The 19,079-nt window shown below is 27.3% G+C and overlaps 1 protein-coding gene across 1 annotated transcript in view; it reads right to left on the bottom strand.

Moving 5' to 3' along the window:
* The window catches only part of LOC111620394 (serine/threonine-protein phosphatase 6 regulatory ankyrin repeat subunit A-like), a 181,244-nt gene that overhangs the window by 93,794 nt on the left and 68,371 nt on the right, over window positions 1-19,079 (bottom strand). Inside the window, exons 14-21 of the mRNA XM_023362308.1 lie at window positions 17,891-18,002; window positions 17,571-17,632; window positions 13,447-13,558; window positions 11,286-11,354; window positions 10,987-11,188; window positions 6,996-7,083; window positions 5,449-5,566; window positions 4,539-4,746 (exon numbers count right to left, since the gene is read on the bottom strand). Coding sequence (XP_023218076.1) covers window positions 4,539-4,746; window positions 5,449-5,566; window positions 6,996-7,083; window positions 10,987-11,188; window positions 11,286-11,354; window positions 13,447-13,558; window positions 17,571-17,632; window positions 17,891-18,002 — 971 coding nt within the window. The remainder of the gene's footprint in view (window positions 1-4,538; window positions 4,747-5,448; window positions 5,567-6,995; window positions 7,084-10,986; window positions 11,189-11,285; window positions 11,355-13,446; window positions 13,559-17,570; window positions 17,633-17,890; window positions 18,003-19,079) is intronic.

A 19,079-nucleotide genomic window follows, 5' to 3' on the forward strand; every position in this document is an offset into this window, starting at 1 on the left:
GATATCTGGCGAATGTCAACATTCTCCGGTGAATGTCAGCATTCACACAGTCGTTTCGTGTATGTACGAAATATTTGCTAAATATCATTATTTCTCACTTACATCGGCAAATGTCGACATTCAGCATGCAGTGCATGCTGAATGTCAACATTTGCCGGTGTAAGTGTGAAATAATGAATGTTGCATGGTGAATGTTGAATAAAAATATTTTTATTATGTTAAGACAAAAATGCAACTTTTTAATATGTCAAAATAGAAGAAAGCTTAAGTAACAGCACATGTAAATAAACTGTTAAACCTAAAACAAACAGTACATTCTAAAATTTATTAAAGAAAATAATACAATGATAAACTTACACATAAATTATGTGATTAACGTTATACAATCTTATTTATTGGAACAACTTAAACTGTTATGGCACTTTGAATTTCACAAGTCTCTTGCTTTTACAACTGCATTTATTCGTGAAACCCATCCTTTTGCAATGACAGCAAGTATAGCCTTGCCCTATACTTTTTGAATTAGCTGCAGCTACTTCTCTCAGCGACATTTCTTGAGAAGAAATTCTTGGAAAGTAACCTCTCTTTACAAATTACAAACTAATTACAGGCATAAAGCTGCTTGAGGGTAACATTTTTGTTTGCTAATTTATAAAAGTCGGAGGCTTCTATTCCAACAACAACTGCCAACACATTTTGGGCATCTGTACGGCCACGATCGACATCAGGGACTTGTATTCGTATGATATCACCAATTTCAGCAGAAGGAAACGGCGTAAATTTAGCAATATACTGTCGCCTCCCAGTCGACATGGCTTCTCAGGTGTTGTTTTGACCTCCACCAAAGCTTATCTGTGCTTGTCGACATACACCTGCGATTGTTCAAATGTATAATAATATAACCAAATATTCGGTCTTTCACTGACGTATATTGTATGTGTCAACATTCACCGAAGAATATCAACATTCTCTAATTTTGGTCTTTCACAGTAACATATACATACATACATACTGTACATACATATAATAAAAAGAGATTATTTTTAAATTCATAATGAACTTTTTTTAAATCCTAATTTGTTGTTGAACTTTAATGTTGTTAGTTTATTTTAATGTTGCTGATGTATCCAGCAATGTTTGAGTTTGCAGCATTTAGTTTTAGGGGATGCAAAAGCATAGAGAAGCCCAATTGCCACCAGCCCATGGGACATCACCTCCCCAGATACTGCATTGGAATGCAAGGAATGCAAATGCAATGCAGCTCCAATCAACATAAAATTGAATGCTAAACATCTGACAAGAATTAGGCCAAAGCCAAATGATAGCAAGCTCTCAGCCAAACCAATTATGTTAAACAGAAACGTGCCAGTTGTACTAAGAAAAAAACATTGAGAAGGTTCAAATATTGCATTACTTTCATTAGATGATGATTGTGTACATTGAATACCTGCTTCCATGTAATGATGTAGTGAATTTCATTATTTTAATAAATATTAGCAAAAATTAAAATATTTCTCACAAACAATGAAAAAAAGAAATTGTTAGAGCAATCTATAACAAGACAATTTAAAGTGATATATTTCAAGAGTTAATAATTACACAGTATTTCAAAGAAACATGAAAAGTAGTCAGAAAATAATATTAATAAGACTTTTTAAATACTTTCAAAATATTCACTCATCATTAGGTTTTATGTCTGAAGTGATAAACTAAATGACTGATATTTAGANAAAATATTGTCCTAAGATTGATAAGTCCTCTGTCAGGATCTTTTCAGTAATTGCAAGGTCTTTATGTCTCGTGGCAATCACCCAATCGTCTGCATATCCAAATTTCCTTGCCTTTGTTTGAGGCAAGTCTAATGTAAAGACTAAAAAGCAGTGGTGCCAGGACAGAACCCCGAGGTAGGCCATTATTTAGTTTTCTTAACCTACTTCTCGGATTTCTGATGACAACTTGAAAGGGTCGGTTATTTAACATCGCATCAATTATTTTAACTATTTTTAAGCAGGGTATCACTCGAATCAGCTTATAGATTAGGCCATGCCGCCAGACAGTATCATATGCTGCAGTAAGATCGATGTATACCGCAGATGTTTTTAATTGCCTTTGGTATCCAGCCTCTACAAAAGTAGTGAAGGCTAGTACCTGGTCTGTACAGCTCCTATTCGGTCGAAAACCAGCCTCCTCTACCAGAATATTCTCAAAAATTGTATTGCTCAGTCTGTTGTAAAGAAGTCTCTCTAAAAGCTTATACATCACACTCAGGAGTGAGATAGGTTGATAGCTCTCTGGTCTATCATTAGGTTTTCCAGTTTTCAGGATAGCTATATTTTAGCTTGTTTCATAGCGAAAGGAATATTACCTTTCTGTAGGATGTCAGTAAAGAAGTGAGCCAGCCATGCTTAGTGTACTTGCCACTGTGTAACAGGAATTCAGGATAGACACCATCATTTCCAGAGGCTTTACCAGCTTTTATTTGTTTAAGGGCAGCATAGATTTCTTCAGTATCAAAGGGTAGTGAGTACGCTGTATCATTTATACATTTAGCTTTGATGGACATAAGCTCTTTTTTTAATCTTAATTGTGAATTCACGATCTCTAGGATTCCATGGCACTAATTTTCCATGAGAGAAATTTCTAATAAAAGTGTTTGCTGTATTCATCACCAACATTACTGAAGATCTCAGAGAAGTCTAAATGGACATCTATAGAATTTGTTTTTATGGACATATTACAAACCTTTGTTTTACATTACTTCAAATCATGCACTATTGTACAGTAATTTCTTTGTAATACCTTTAAAATATTGCCAAGCATGAGTTGATCATTGATCAGTTAATCTTAAAATTAATCATTATTTATTGACTCCCTTAGTTCAGGGACTACAAATATGTCTTTTGATTTTAGCATCATTCAAAAATAAAAATAAAAAACCCCACACGCAAAAACAACCTCAGCAGAAAATCACTGCCTTATACACATGATCATGTACAATTTTTTTATTGTCACATAATTACATGCAGAAGTACGTGATTTTCTGCTCTGATGTCATTTTTAGTGACCTGATGACATCACGAAGAATTCTCATGATTGCTGCAAGAGATAGTCATGATGTCATAGATGTTTGTCAGCTAGGCATGATGTAATGACAACCATGAACACCTGCTCTATAACATAACCTCAGGTGCTATAACCTTCAAATATTTAAATGTTTCATGGCTTAATTTCTTGCACAAAAACTACAGAAAAATAATTTTCTGGTCCTGAAAAACACCTCAGCCTTCCTGTTATTTAATTCCAGCTGAACTTGTTTCACATTAATCCATGCTATTTAAAAGTCTGAAGAACTCTCTATGGGACAGTTCTGTAAACAAAACAATGTACACTATTGAAACTTGGCATGTGCAGAAAAGAATATTAAAAGATTTTTCAGAATTGTCAAATTCAAGGAATGGCAATTATGTGCATCAAAATTACACATGGAAAATCAATAGAAAATTGCTCCTTATGCATGTGATCCTGTAAAAATAAAAAAAACTAAATGTGATCATGGGTTAATGTGGTTCCATTTTGATATGTTGTATGTGATAAAAATTTTCACCAAATCAAGTTTATCATACCAACTCTTACAATCAAACAGCTAGCAATCAGTACTACAAATTTGTCATAATTATTAATAAACAGCAATTCTTTGTGTTACACTATTATAAAATGCACAGTTAAATATTTTGAAACACCAAAACTTATAACACAAAATCTAAAACATTACAGAAATTCTTATTATATTTTTGGATTCAGTGTAAAAATATGCATAAAATACTCAAAATGTTAAATGTAAAGTTACTAGTTTTATTTTTAGATCATTTTATTCATTATTGAATTCTTTAAAACTAAAAAAATAATTTCAAATAATAAATAGCACATATAACAATAATTAAAATAATTCAAAATTTTATAGAATACTTTTATTATAAAATATTCTATTATAAAATTTTCAGTTTATTTTTATAGAATAAAGTCTCTCTCTATTTGGATCATATTCTAAACATAAACAAAAAATTTATTTTTTGTTTATGTTTAGAATATGTTTTGTTTCTAAAGAATCCCCTCAGATATATTTAAGTACTTGGATACAACCAGTGTATTTTATCTTTTCTTCACTGGAAGTTTGCAATTGGGTTGTTAAACTTTGGAGAAAAAGTTTATTATATTTGCATCTTTATTCTAGAATGTGTTCCAAGTTTATATTTTTCAACAAACTCATCTTCAGTATTTATATTATTCTCTTAAAAAGATGAAGATGAATTTGTTGAAAAATGTAAACTTGAAATGCATTTTTAAAATAAAAATGCAATTAATCTATTTTTTCTCAAAAGTTAATAGTTAATGTAAAAAATTTCAACAGAAAAAAGTTTCATAATATTTTAAATAAATAAAATTAAATTTGATATATACAAAAGCAACAAATACATATTAAATCAGTTTAATTTTATAAATTATTAAAAGTTTATAATTTTACTAAACAAAATATTTACCAGCATAACAAGCCCAATGTAGAGGTGTACAACCAGAATTATCAACTAGATCATGTGATGAACAGACATGTAGGAGAATATCTAAAACAAGATTATTACCTGATGCAGCCGCTAAATGCAAAGGTGTTTTACCATTAATATCTTTATGAGTAGCGGATGCACCATTTTTTAACAACATATCAGCACAATCTTCATTTCCAACAACTGCCTATAAATATATTTATTAAATTAATATAACATTAAAACCATATAAAAAACAGAAAATAGATTTTACTATAATATGGCAACAGATATAATAATGAACTATTATTTATTTGTTGCCATATTTTATGTGCTTCACTAAAAATATATTAGTTATTAAATTACCAAGAGATTATATATAAAATTATAATATAATGCCATCTTTTAATTAGTAGTTTGGGTTCATGTTAAAATACTGTCAATGTTGGATAAAAATATTTACAATATTATAACAGATCAAAACTAAAAAACAGAATAACGGATCTAGTATGAAACTATTTAAAAAAAGCATTCTGAACCAAACACTCAAATAGTAGTAACATGTTATGTTGCTAAAAATTAGGTTTTCCCTTCTGGTAGTTTCAAGTACAATTGAAATAATATTTAAATGTCAACTCTAGCATCTGAATGTAAGAGTGCATCATTAAGAAAATATTTTAAACTTTATCTGAATACATAATTGAAATTATTTATAAATTGTAAAATTTATATATTTATTTATTAAATTTTCAATTTTTAGAATTTACTACTTTTACTAAAGATATATCTATCTCATTTCTTCTCCTTAAAACATTACTTTAAATAATATATTATAGAAATTTTAATATGTCATTAGTTTTATTAATTTATAAAAAGTTTATTAAATAAATTTTAGTTAAACTATACTCACAGCTCGGAAAAGAGCTGATCGCTTATTCGAATCGACTGCCGTTACAGAAGCACCATGTTGTAATAACAATGAAACACACCCCAGCTGATTATGCAATAAAGCTTGCATTAGAGGAGTTCTATATAAATATTAATAAAATTAAACAATTAAATAACTATTCTAATAAAACACATTGATGATAAAACATTAAAAAATATAAAGGCAAAAAAAATACTGACAATAGAAATAACAATAGCAACATTCATAGTATTTTATTATGCTGTTAATATTTAAATTAATAGTGATAACCAGCAATTTAAAATTATAAAAGCATTTTATTAAAAAATTGTTTTAAGTATTATTTTTTCAAAAAAATATAATTTCTAAATTAAAAACATGATCTTAAAACAGAATCCAGTTTCACAATAAAACTAAAAAGTCATCTTTCATTTTAAAATTTTTGTCATTTCATCATCCCTATTCACTGGATAAAATTTCAATTGTTCTATATCATATTTTATTCTTTCATGCTTAAATTTAATTAATAAAAAATTTTATACTACTAATACAGTATACTCTTTCAGTCTTTGTATATGATTAATTTATAATTAAACAGAATTATTTTTGTAAAATTTACATTTTTCTATTATATCATTGGATAAAGGTAAAGTTAAAGAGATTTAACTCAAAATTTTAAGTTCATCAAATTATGTGCAAAGTCTCCTATTTTAACTGACTAACTTGTAATAGATTTGTATGTTACAGATTTCTATAAGTTTTTTATTTCATGAACACTAGAATGATTAAGCCCAAACCAAGTTTTTCAAACCTGTCAACATTAGGATAAAGAAATCATATGATAATAATAAAAAGTAAGAAAAGTAATAATTTCAGACTTTACTTAAAAGAAAGCCTATGTATTATTATTATTTTATATTTAAAAATACACAAAAATTTTGAATAAAGAATAAAAACTAAAAATTTATATTATAGATGTATTATCAATAGTTATTCTTAAGTAATGAAAATAAGATTTAAATATAATATATACAATTTTCTATTTTTTTTAAAAAGTAATGTAAAAAATAATAAAATAATTAGGAATGGTTCACTTACATACAAAAAATTTCCATTGTTCAACAATATTCACAAAAAATTCCAGAGCTATGAAAGCTACACCTGGCTTAGAGTTTTACATTTTTAATGCTTTATTTTGGCAGATTTTAATATAATTAAATAAAAAAACCATGTTGAAATTCTTGAAAAAAAAATACTTTCAAAAATAATTTTGTAGTTATTTGTCAAAATAACATGGCCACTTTTCTATTACTACTTAGCTTACTATGCAAAATTTTATTGTATATTATTTTTATTATTTTTCTAACTTTTGAAAAATGTCCTAATCACTTTACATGAATAGTATGAATTTTAGTAGATATTAATTATTCAGATTGTTTATAATTAAATTTAAAAATTTAATAAATGATAACCTCATGATTCATACAAATACTTCACATTTAGATATTAATATGTAAAAATACAAAAATTTGCAGTGAATTAGTACATACCTGCCTTCATGATCTGATATATTTACAATATCTGGAGAATTTGAATATTCTAACAGAAGTTTTAAACAATGTTTTTGGCCTTGAGAAGCTGAAAGAAATTTAAATTAAAAATTTTTGATAATCTAAGAAAGCAAACTTTTATCTCAAAAACAAATAATTATAATTAAAAGTTGTAATGAATTTATTCACAATAAAATTATGCAGAAACTTTGAAATTTCTAGTTGTTGTTTTTAAGTTCTTTAAAGTGAAATACATTAATCAAATAATTATTTACTAGAAATGATCAATATTTATTTCTCAAATAAACAATAATATATATATATATATATATATATATATTATTGTTTTAAATAACGAACAATGGAATCTAAAACATTTTATTTAACATTTAACATAAATATATGTATATTAATAAATATAATATAAATAAATATAGCCTATATATATATACAACACATTTTCTATAATAATTTTCAATTTTAAACGTAATTATAGTAGTAATTTGGCCTTAAAACGAAATATTTAATTGGAAATTTCCTTCCTCACCACTTCTCTAGATTTCTTGACCCTCTCTTCCCGACTTCATATCTTATAGCATCCTTCTTCGGCTTCTCGCTTCCATATTTTCCTTCATCTTCCTCCAAGAGGAAAATTAATAATAAGTCCAAACTTCAAACTATTTTATATTTATATTTGAAATGATTTAAATCGATTTTATGAAAGTTTTTCTTTTATAATTATACGAATATTTATTTATCTATTATTTAAAATATAATTTATAATCTCGCTTTTAATAATAGTATTTACACATATTTATTATTATTCTTTGAATATAGTGGTGTTACATGGGAAAATGCACCGTAATAGGAGAAAGATTGGAAACTATCAACGGAGAATGGGGATCTTGGAGTCCGTGGTCCGAATGTTCTCGATCGTGTGGTGCGGGCGTCATGCATTCCGAAAGACACTGCGACAATCCTATGTACGTATTTCTTTCTTAATATTCTAAATAAACAGTCAGAAATCTAATAAAATCTTTATAGATACTTTAACCCGATTACTCCTTATATTATAAAATAATCGATAGCAATAGAAGTAAAATTTATATTATTTTCTNGAATTAGCTGCAGCTACTTCTCTCAGCGACATTTCTTGAGAAGAAATTCTTGGAAAGTAACCTCTCTTTACAAATTACAAACTAATTACAGGCATAAAGCTGCTTGAGGGTAACATTTTTGTTTGCTAATTTATAAAAGTCGGAGGCTTCTATTCCAACAACAACTGCCAACACATTTTGGGCATCTGTACGGCCACGATCGACATCAGGGACTTGTATTCGTATGATATCACCAATTTCAGCAGAAGGAAATGGCGTAAATTTAGCAATATACTGTTGCCTCCCAGTCGACATGGCTTCTCAGGTGTTGTTTTGCTCTCCACGAAAGCTTATCTGTGCTTGTCGACATACACCTGCGATTGTTCAAATGTATAATAATATAACCAAATATTTGGTCTTTCACTGACGTATATTGTATGTGTCAACATTCACCGGAGAATATCAACATTCTCTAATTTTGGTCTTTCACAGTAACATATACATACATACATACTGTACATACATATAATAAAAAGAGATTATTTTTAAATTCATAATGAACTTTTTTTAAATCCTAATTTGTTGTTGAACTTTAATGTTGTTAGTTTATTTTAATGTTGCTGATGTATCCAGCAATGTTTGAGTTTGCAGCATTTAGTTTTAGGGGATGCAAAAGCATAGAGAAGCCCAATTGCCACCAGCCCATGGGACATCACCTCCCCAGATACTGCATTGGAATGCAAGGAATGCAAATGCAATGCAGCTCCAATCAACATAAAATTGAATGCTAAACATCTGACAAGAATTAGGCCAAAGCCAAATGATAGCAAGCTCTCAGCCAAACCAATTATGTTAAACAGAAACGTGCCAGTTGTACTAAGAAAAAAACATTGAGAAGGTTCAAATATTGCATTACTTTCATTAGATGATGATTGTGTACATTGAATACCTGCTTCCATGTAATGATGTAGTGAATTTCATTATTTTAATAAATATTAGCAAAAATTAAAATATTTCTCACAAACAATGAAAAAAAGAAATTGTTAGAGCAATCTATAACAAGACAATTTAAAGTGATATATTTCAAGAGTTAATAATTACACAGTATTTCAAAGAAACATGAAAAGTAGTCAGAAAATAATATTAATAAGACTTTTTAAATACTTTCAAAATATTCACTCATCATTAGGTTTTATGTCTGAAGTGATAAACTAAATGACTGATATTTAGAAGAAGAGAGACTGATTAAATAGTAACAATATCACATTTGATTTTAGCCAGTCACATGCATTATTCAGCACACATGTTCTTAATGATTAGATTGTTTTTATTAATTTAGTATTTCCAAAATGAAAGTAACTGAACATGAAGTTAAACATGTGTGTTTTCAGTGGTGGATTGATCTGTAGGCAGTGACTTTACAGATTTGTTACAGGTTCTTAAGAGAATATTTAATAAACAAAGATAAATTTCCTGAAAAAGTTCAGAGAAAAAAAGACAAAATTTAATGACACCACAATTCCAAACACAAATGTGTTTATAAAGGCCTCAAACAGATATGCTGCCACAAACAAAATTTTTCTTTTATTTGTAGGATAATAAAAAATATTTTATAGCTGATAAATTACATAATTTTCCAATTTAAAATAAAATAATACACAAAAACAAACTTTTATATCACTCTGATATTCATAACTTACTCAAATCTTCAAATTCCCAGCTCAATAAATTTAGAAATAAAATCAATATGAGCAAAATAAAGATAAACAAAGATTTTTTCAAAAGCAATTAATTAATTTTAAGAATAGTTCCTATAAACAATAAAACACAATAAAGATAGAAAAAAAAATGCATAGAAGAAACTAAAACATCTTCACATTTCTATCATGTCCAGTCACCAGAATAAACAGTCTTCCTTTACAGAGATGACCTTTTATTAGAGGTTATGCCTATGTAAAATTATGTAAAACAGTTTAAAAACATCCTCTGGTGATTAAGTCAACAATTAAAAACACACAGTTTCAATTAAAATGGCTGACAGTAATTATTCACATTAAAAATACAGTTAAACTGTTTTACATAATTTTACAGAAACATAACCTATAATAAAAAGTCATTTCTGTAAAAGAAGACTGTTCCTGGTGATTGGACATGATGAAAGTGTGAAGATGTTTTAATTCCTTCTATGTATTTTTAATAAGAATAATTACCATCAGCCATTTTAACCAAAAAGATAGATAGATTGACACCATATATAGATTGATACCATACAAGCTTGAACATAAAAGCATAAAATAATGAGATAAAAACAAGTGACACCACTCACTAAAAATAAACAAAAATAAAAACTAGAGAGGTTGCGGCTGACATTTTAAACGCAAAAACCTGTACGTCAGACGTTCAGCGCCACCTTCCTGTAAGCCTAGAAGTTTGACAATGGCATTTAGAAGGTCAAGCATGATTCTACTGACGTTCCAAACGCCATTGTCAAACTTCTAGCCTTACAGGAAGGCAACGATGAATGTCCAACGTACATGTTTTCACATTAAAAACGTCGGCTGCAACCTCTCTACTATCTATTGGCGTTACTGGTAAACACATTTAATCAATGAGCGCTTTATATAGTATATAACCATCTTCTTCAGGTAATATGGCAAATGGAACATTATAAATCTAGAGATAGAACACATTTTCAAATTTCTTTTCATGCACAAGTGTGAGACAAAAAAATTTTTTTATGTTCCAAGCTCATGAATAAAGTTCCATGCTTATAACGTTCCATCTGCTATTTACTAGTAATGCCAATAGACAGATTTTACATTTTCGTTTATTTTTACAGTACATATAAATTATATCTCAATAAACATAAAAGTATAAGTAACTTTAAAATTTACCAGCAGCATGCAATGGTGTTCTACCAGTAACTTTGTCATGAGTTGATACAGAAGCTCCTTCTTTTAACAAAATTTTAACACATTCAATGTGTCCTTGAAAAGCAGCTAAATCCAAAGCTGTGCGTCCCTTGCAATCTTCTGCATTTACATTATGAATATTATTCAAAAGTAGATTTAAACATGAAGTATGTCCTCCATAGGCCTAAAAACATGAGAAAAAAAATTTTAAAAATTTTAAATCTATTAACTTTTCAATTCTTTTGAATGAAATAAAAATTTAAATTTATATTCAAACTTACTGCTAAATGCAGTGCAGTAAAATACTGAGTAAGTTCACCTTGATGTTCAAGTTTAGTTGCTGATAATAACTTTGAAATAGAAAAAACATTTTTAATTTAATTCATACAAACTTCTAAAACTTATTTTTAAGCTAAAAATAATTTTAAAAAGTAATAGACACATTAAGAAATTTATTTAAAAGAATAAATACATATAATAGCTTGTATGAATAATGTTATTTAATTTACTAATTCAATTTGTTGACAACATAATTTGTTCATGTAAAGATGGACAACTGGAAACCTTTTTTTTGCCAATTCTTAACAGCTAATCTACTCTTCGTCGATTATATTTGAGTTTCTCCAAATTTTGATTTCCAAATAATCATCCATTTTCACGTGGGAATGAATTAAAACTTATACTGAGCTCCCATGTGATTTTGGAATTTCAATCTGGAATTCAATTCAAAAGCTTTGCTTTTCCTATTGCTGTTCATCTTTACTCCTGACAATATACAAGAATTATTGAAATGACCTAGATAAAATACTTATGTGTTTAAATATAAGAGGGTAAGCATCCGGTAAAAAATGTGAATACATGGTTCACAAAAATCATTTGCAAAATGCAAAGAATCTTTTGCTCACACATATAGGATGACCTAGGAATTTGAAGCTGTGATAAATGAATAAAAACCTTGTCTTATATGCGAGTAAATATGGTATATCATTAAGAAATACAGTAAAACTTCTCTAACTCAAACATCTGTTACTCAAATATTTCTTTAACTTGAAGAAAATGAAGCACTTGGTTGATCTCAATGGAATGGCACAGAAATTTAATGTCTCCCACTTGAATTTCTGAACTCGAATTTTCTCCAAGTTGAAGTTTTTCATAGTCCCTCAACACTGATTTATGTTACTTTCAACTTCCCTGACTTCAATTTTAATATTTATTTTATCCAAAGTGATCCTAATTATCAGATTTCCATGAAATTTTCAAACAGTTGTATTTTCTCTCCAATATCAATTTTCAGACAATGTTCCAGTCCAAAGTGAGAGATCATCTCACTTTATCTCAACAAGATGTACTGTTTGATTTCATTAGTTACATTGAACGTTTTGCTGAAAGGTGTTACAAAGGCTGTTTAAAACAAACAAAAAAACTACTATCAACTATCAAAGATTCTTTATATAATGCAAGAGAGATAAAAATACAAATCTATTCATAATCAGCATTTTTTACTCTATCATTCTGTAACTCGAATTGTCTAACTCAAAAATTTTTCTGCCCCTTGGAGCTTCGAGTTAGAGAAGTTTTATTGTACTTTAAAACATAATTAATGAGTTGAATGAATCACTTTCATATCATTTCTCATTAAATTCCTCCTCAATTCTTTTACTCGACGTCCTGATACAAGACTGCTCATTTGGAAAATCTTCATATAAGATAGCTGCTCACTCGAGATTAAAAAGGTTTCTTGTGGATCTAATCATAACTGGTGTCAGAAATGTCTTGATGTTGACATGATTCTCTCATTGTGTCATCATCAGCCACTTTGGGTAAGCCTTCCTTATCACCTCACAAAAGTACAAGTAAATTATGCATTATTTTATTTTAACCAAATACTATTTTTTTCATTTTTTAATTATTTACACCAACTTTATGAATAAATAATTTATATTTTTATTTATTAGGCTTCATCATTTGATAGTGTTCTTGCTATATCACTTATTTATCAATGTTATTGTTAGTGTTTTTTTTATAAAGTTTTGTTTTTTTGTATTTGATCATTATATATGTTTTATGCATCATATCTCTGTCAGTCTATTTGTTTTTGAAATAAAATTTTGCTTTATCAAACTGTTCTTTTCTGCAACTGTTTTCATCATACTGATTAATATATAGATGTGATATAATTGTTTGCTAATTTAATACATAATTTATACATTCATAATATTTTAAGAAAATGATTCAACAAAAGATGAATGAAAAAATAAGAAAAAAACATAAAATGCAATTATTGTATACATAAAATAGCTATCATTTGTAAAAAGTTATTTTTAATGAATTTTTAATGAAATATTAGTATGAAGAGGGAAATAATTATTACAAGTTGATAACTGAAATTAATAATTTATAGATTAATAACAAAAACAATAATTAAACAGGTATAAAACTTACAGTTTCTAAGGCAGTTATTTTTCCATTAGTTGATGCATAATGTATGGCACAATATCCATTTTTATCTTTTAAGCATGCATCTGCTCCAAATCCAAGTAGTGAGCTAACACATCTAAAAATAACATAAAATTCTGTTTATAAGAGTAACAAGCATAGTCCTATAAAAAAAAATTTTAAACTTTCTATAATCAATGATTACATTTATATATGTTAATACACTACCTTGCAAATTAAATGGATTTTGTAAATAAATGTGCACAACTGCTGTTTATTTTAAAATTAATTGCTCATTTGGCACAGAAATTATACAGAAATAAGACACACACANCCATCTTTTAATTAGTAGTTTGGGTTCATGTTAAAATACTGTCAATGTTGGATAAAAATATTTACAATATTATAACAGATCAAAACTAAAAAACAGAATAACGGATCTAGTATGAAACTATTTAAAAAAAGCATTCTGAACCAAACACTCAAATAGTAGTAACATGTTATGTTGCTAAAAATTAGGTTTTCCCTTCTGGTAGTTTCAAGTACAATTGAAATAATATTTAAATGTCAACTCTAGCATCTGAATGTAAGAGTGCATCATTAAGAAAATATTTTAAACTTTATCTGAATACATAATTGAAATTATTTATAAATTGTAAAATTTATATATTTATTTATTAAATTTTCAATTTTTAGAATTTACTACTTTTACTAAAGATATATCTATCTCATTTCTTCTCCTTAAAACATTACTTTAAATAATCTATTATAGAAATTTTAATATGTCATTAGTTTTATTAATTTATAAAAAGTTTATTAAATAAATTTTAGTTAAACTATACTCACAGCTCGGAAAAGAGCTGATCGCTTATTCGAATCGACTGCCGTTACAGAAGCACCATGTTGTAATAACAATGAAACACACCCCAGCTGATTATGCAATAAAGCTTGCATTAGAGGAGTTCTATATAAATATTAATAAAATTAAACAATTAAATAACTATTCTAATAAAACACATTGATGATAAAACATTAAAAAATATAAAGGCAAAAAAAATACTGACAATAGAAATAACAATAGCAACATTCATAGTATTTTATTATGCTGTTAATATTTAAATTAATAGTGATAACCAGCAATTTAAAATTATAAAAGCATTTTATTAAAAAATTGTTTTAAGTATTATTTTTTCAAAAAAATATAATTTCTAAATTAAAAACATGATCTTAAAACAGAATCCAGTTTCACAATAAAACTAAAAAGTCATCTTTCATTTTAAAATTTTTGTCATTTCATCATCCCTATTCACTGGATAAAATTTCAATTGTTCTATATCATATTTTATTCTTTCATGCTTAAATTTAATTAATAAAAAATTTTATACTACTAATACAGTATACTCTTTCAGTCTTTGTATATGATTAATTTATAATTAAACAGAATTATTTTTGTAAAATTTACATTTTTCTATTATATCATTGGATAAAGGTAAAGTTAAAGAGATTTAACTCAAAATTTTAAGTTCATCAAATTATGTGCAAAGTCTCCTATTTTAACTGACTAACTTGTAATAGATTTGTATGTTACAGATTTCTATAAGTTTTTTATTTCATGAACACTAGAATGATTAAGCCCAAACCAAGTTTTTCAAACCTGTCAACATTAGGATAAAGAAATCATATGATAATAATAAAAAGTAAGAAAAGTAATAATTTCAGACTTTACTTAAAAGAAAGCCTATGTATTATTATTATTTTATATTTAAAAATACACAAAAATTTTGAATAAAGAATAAAAACTAAAAATTTATATTATAGATGTATTATCAATAGTTATTCTTAAGTAATGAAAATAAGATTTAAATATAATATATACAATTTTCTATTTTTTTTAAAAAGTAATGTAAAAAATAATAAAATAATTAGGAATGGTTCACTTACATACAAAAAATTTCCATTGTTCAACAATATTCACAAAAAATTCCAGAGCTATGAAAGCTACACCTGGCTTAGAGTTTTACATTTTTAATGCTTTATTTTGGCAGATTTTAATATAATTAAATAAAAAAACCATGTTGAAATTCTTGAAAAAAAAATACTTTCAAAAATAATTTTGTAGTTATTTGTCAAAATAACATGGCCACTTTTCTATTACTACTTAGCTTACTATGCAAAATTTTATTGTATATTATTTTTATTATTTTTCTAACTTTTGAAAAATGTCCTAATCACTTTACATGAATAGTATGAATTTTAGTAGATATTAATTATTCAGATTGTTTATAATTAAATTTAAAAATTTAATAAATGATAACCTCATGATTCATACAAATACTTCACATTTAGATATTAATATGTAAAAATACAAAAATTTGCAGTGAATTAGTACATACCTGCCTTCATGATCTGATATATTTACAATATCTGGAGAATTTGAATATTCTAACAGAAGTTTTAAACAATGTTTTTGGCCTTGAGAAGCTGAAAGAAATTTAAATTAAAAATTTTTGATAATCTAAGAAAGCAAACTTTTATCTCAAAAACAAATAATTATAATTAAAAGTTGTAATGAATTTATTCACAATAAAATTATGCAGAAACTTTGAAATTTCTAGTTGTTGTTTTTAAGTTCTTTAAAGTGAAATACATTAATCAAATAATTATTTACTAGAAATGATCAATATTTATTTCTCAAATAAACAATAATATATATATATATATATATATATATATTATTGTTTTAAAANCTTTGCTTTTCCTATTGCTGTTCATCTTTACTCCTGACAATATACAAGAATTATTGAAATGACCTAGATAAAATACTTATGTGTTTAAATATAAGAGGGTAAGCATCCGGTAAAAAATGTGAATACATGGTTCACAAAAATCATTTGCAAAATGCAAAGAATCTTTTGCTCACACATATAGGATGACCTAGGAATTTGAAGCTGTGATAAATGAATAAAAACCTTGTCTTATATGCGAGTAAATATGGTATATCATTAAGAAATACAGTAAAACTTCTCTAACTCAAACATCTGTTACTCAAATATTTCTTTAACTTGAAGAAAATGAAGCACTTGGTTGATCTCAATGGAATGGCACAGAAATTTAATGTCTCCCACTTGAATTTCTGAACTCGAATTTTCTCCAAGTTGAAGTTTTTCATAGTCCCTCAACACTGATTTATGTTACTTTCAACTTCCCTGACTTCAATTTTAATATTTATTTTATCCAAAGTGATCCTAATTATCAGATTTCCATGAAATTTTCAAACAGTTGTATTTTCTCTCCAATATCAATTTTCAGACAATGTTCCAGTCCAAAGTGAGAGATCATCTCACTTTATCTCAACAAGATGTACTGTTTGATTTCATTAGTTACATTGAACGTTTTGCTGAAAGGTGTTACAAAGGCTGTTTAAAACAAACAAAAAAACTACTATCAAAGATTCTTTATATAATGCAAGAGAGATAAAAATACAAATCTATTCATAATCAGCATTTTTTACTCTATCATTCTGTAACTCGAATTGTCTAACTCAAAAATTTTTCTGCCCCTTGGAGCTTCGAGTTAGAGAAGTTTTATTGTACTTTAAAACATAATTAATGAGTTGAATGAATCACTTTCATATCATTTCTCATTAAATTCCTCCTCAATTCTTTTACTCGACGTCCTGATACAAGACTGCTCATTTGGAAAATCTTCATATAAGATAGCTGCTCACTCGAGATTAAAAAGGTTTCTTGTGGATCTAATCATAACTGGTGTCAGAAATGTCTTGATGTTGACATGATTCTCTCATTGTGTCATCATCAGCCACTTTGGGTAAGCCTTCCTTATCACCTCACAAAAGTACAAGTAAATTATGCATTATTTTATTTTAACCAAATACTATTTTTTTCATTTTTTAATTATTTACACCAACTTTATGAATAAATAATTTATATTTTTATTTATTAGGCTTCATCATTTGATAGTGTTCTTGCTATATCACTTATTTATCAATGTTATTGTTAGTGTTTTTTTTATAAAGTTTTGTTTTTTTGTATTTGATCATTATATATGTTTTATGCATCATATCTCTGTCAGTCTATTTGTTTTTGAAATAAAATTTTGCTTTATCAAACTGTTCTTTTCTGCAACTGTTTTCATCATACTGATTAATATATAGATGTGATATAATTGTTTGCTAATTTAATACATAATTTATACATTCATAATATTTTAAGAAAATGATTCAACAAAAGATGAATGAAAAAATAAGAAAAAAACATAAAATGCAATTATTGTATACATAAAATAGCTATCATTTGTAAAAAGTTATTTTTAATGAATTTTTAATGAAATATTAGTATGAAGAGGGAAATAATTATTACAAGTTGATAACTGAAATTAATAATTTATAGATTAATAACAAAAACAATAATTAAACAGGTATAAAACTTACAGTTTCTAAGGCAGTTATTTTTCCATTAGTTGATGCATAATGTATGGCACAATATCCATTTTTATCTTTTAAGCATGCATCTGCTCCAAATCCAAGTAGTGAGCTAACACATCTAAAAATAACATAAAATTCTGTTTATAAGAGTAACAAGCATAGTCCTATAAAAAAAAATTTTAAACTTTCTATAATCAATGATTACATTTATATATGTTAATACACTACCTTGCAAATTAAATGGATTTTGTAAATAAATGTGCACAACTGCTGTTTATTTTAAAATTAATTGCTCATTTGGCACAGAAATTATACAGAAATAAGACACACACACATAAATGAAAAAAAGTTCTGCTTCAATTATGATATTCTCTCTATTAAATTCAAGTTTGGTGAAGGAGTGAGCCACTCCATATGGGTGATTGAATTCTCTTCCAGGTACCAGATGACCAACCAGTCTGGCTCTATGATGTCAAGAGTTATTGTGCTGTAAAATAAAACTTTTACCTACTGCATAGATATATTGGTCTAACAGTATGTCTGAGAATCTTGTCTCTGTACGACTAAGCTGTCATAGAACCTGCTTGAACCACATAGAGGTCAGTATAACTGATCACATTATAACACTGACTTCTCTGCCCAAGAGTCAATCCCAATCATGTTTGAAAGATGACACCTGGTACCAGGTTTTCTTCAAATCAGTACAACTGTTGTCATTTCTCAGAGCAAATCTGGACTTGTTTGTAAAGAGTACAGTGCACTACTGATCTTCAGTTCAATTAAGTTGTTCTCTTGTCCAGTTTAATCACTCTTTCCTGTGTTGAGAAATGAGGGGTTTGCAACGTATAGGTTGGCAAGCTGAGAGGACTTTTCACAAAGACTTCTGCATATGGTAGGACCACAGTGGAGAGAGTGTTATCTGGCATTGTTGTAAAGTGGTTAATAGTAAAGTCTTCATTTGCTGTTGTAATCCAGAGTAACTTTGGCAATATGGTCTCTAGGAAGTGATGCCAAAGCCTATGAACTACTGATGCTATAACATTGAGCCAGTTTTCAACCTGTGCTTCTGACTGTTCTGCTTCAAGTCTGTTGATTGCTCTCCATCTTAAACAGTTAGGTAAATGTCAACGTTTCATTTGAACCTCTTAAGTTACTTCAAAAATGTGTAAAAATCTTCTAAAATGCACAGTATAAG

The sequence above is a fragment of the Centruroides sculpturatus genome, unplaced genomic scaffold (assembly GCF_000671375.1).
Source record: "Centruroides sculpturatus isolate CEXI.00-Female unplaced genomic scaffold, Cexi_2.0 scaffold209, whole genome shotgun sequence".
Classification (NCBI taxonomy): Eukaryota; Metazoa; Arthropoda; class Arachnida; order Scorpiones; family Buthidae; genus Centruroides; species Centruroides sculpturatus.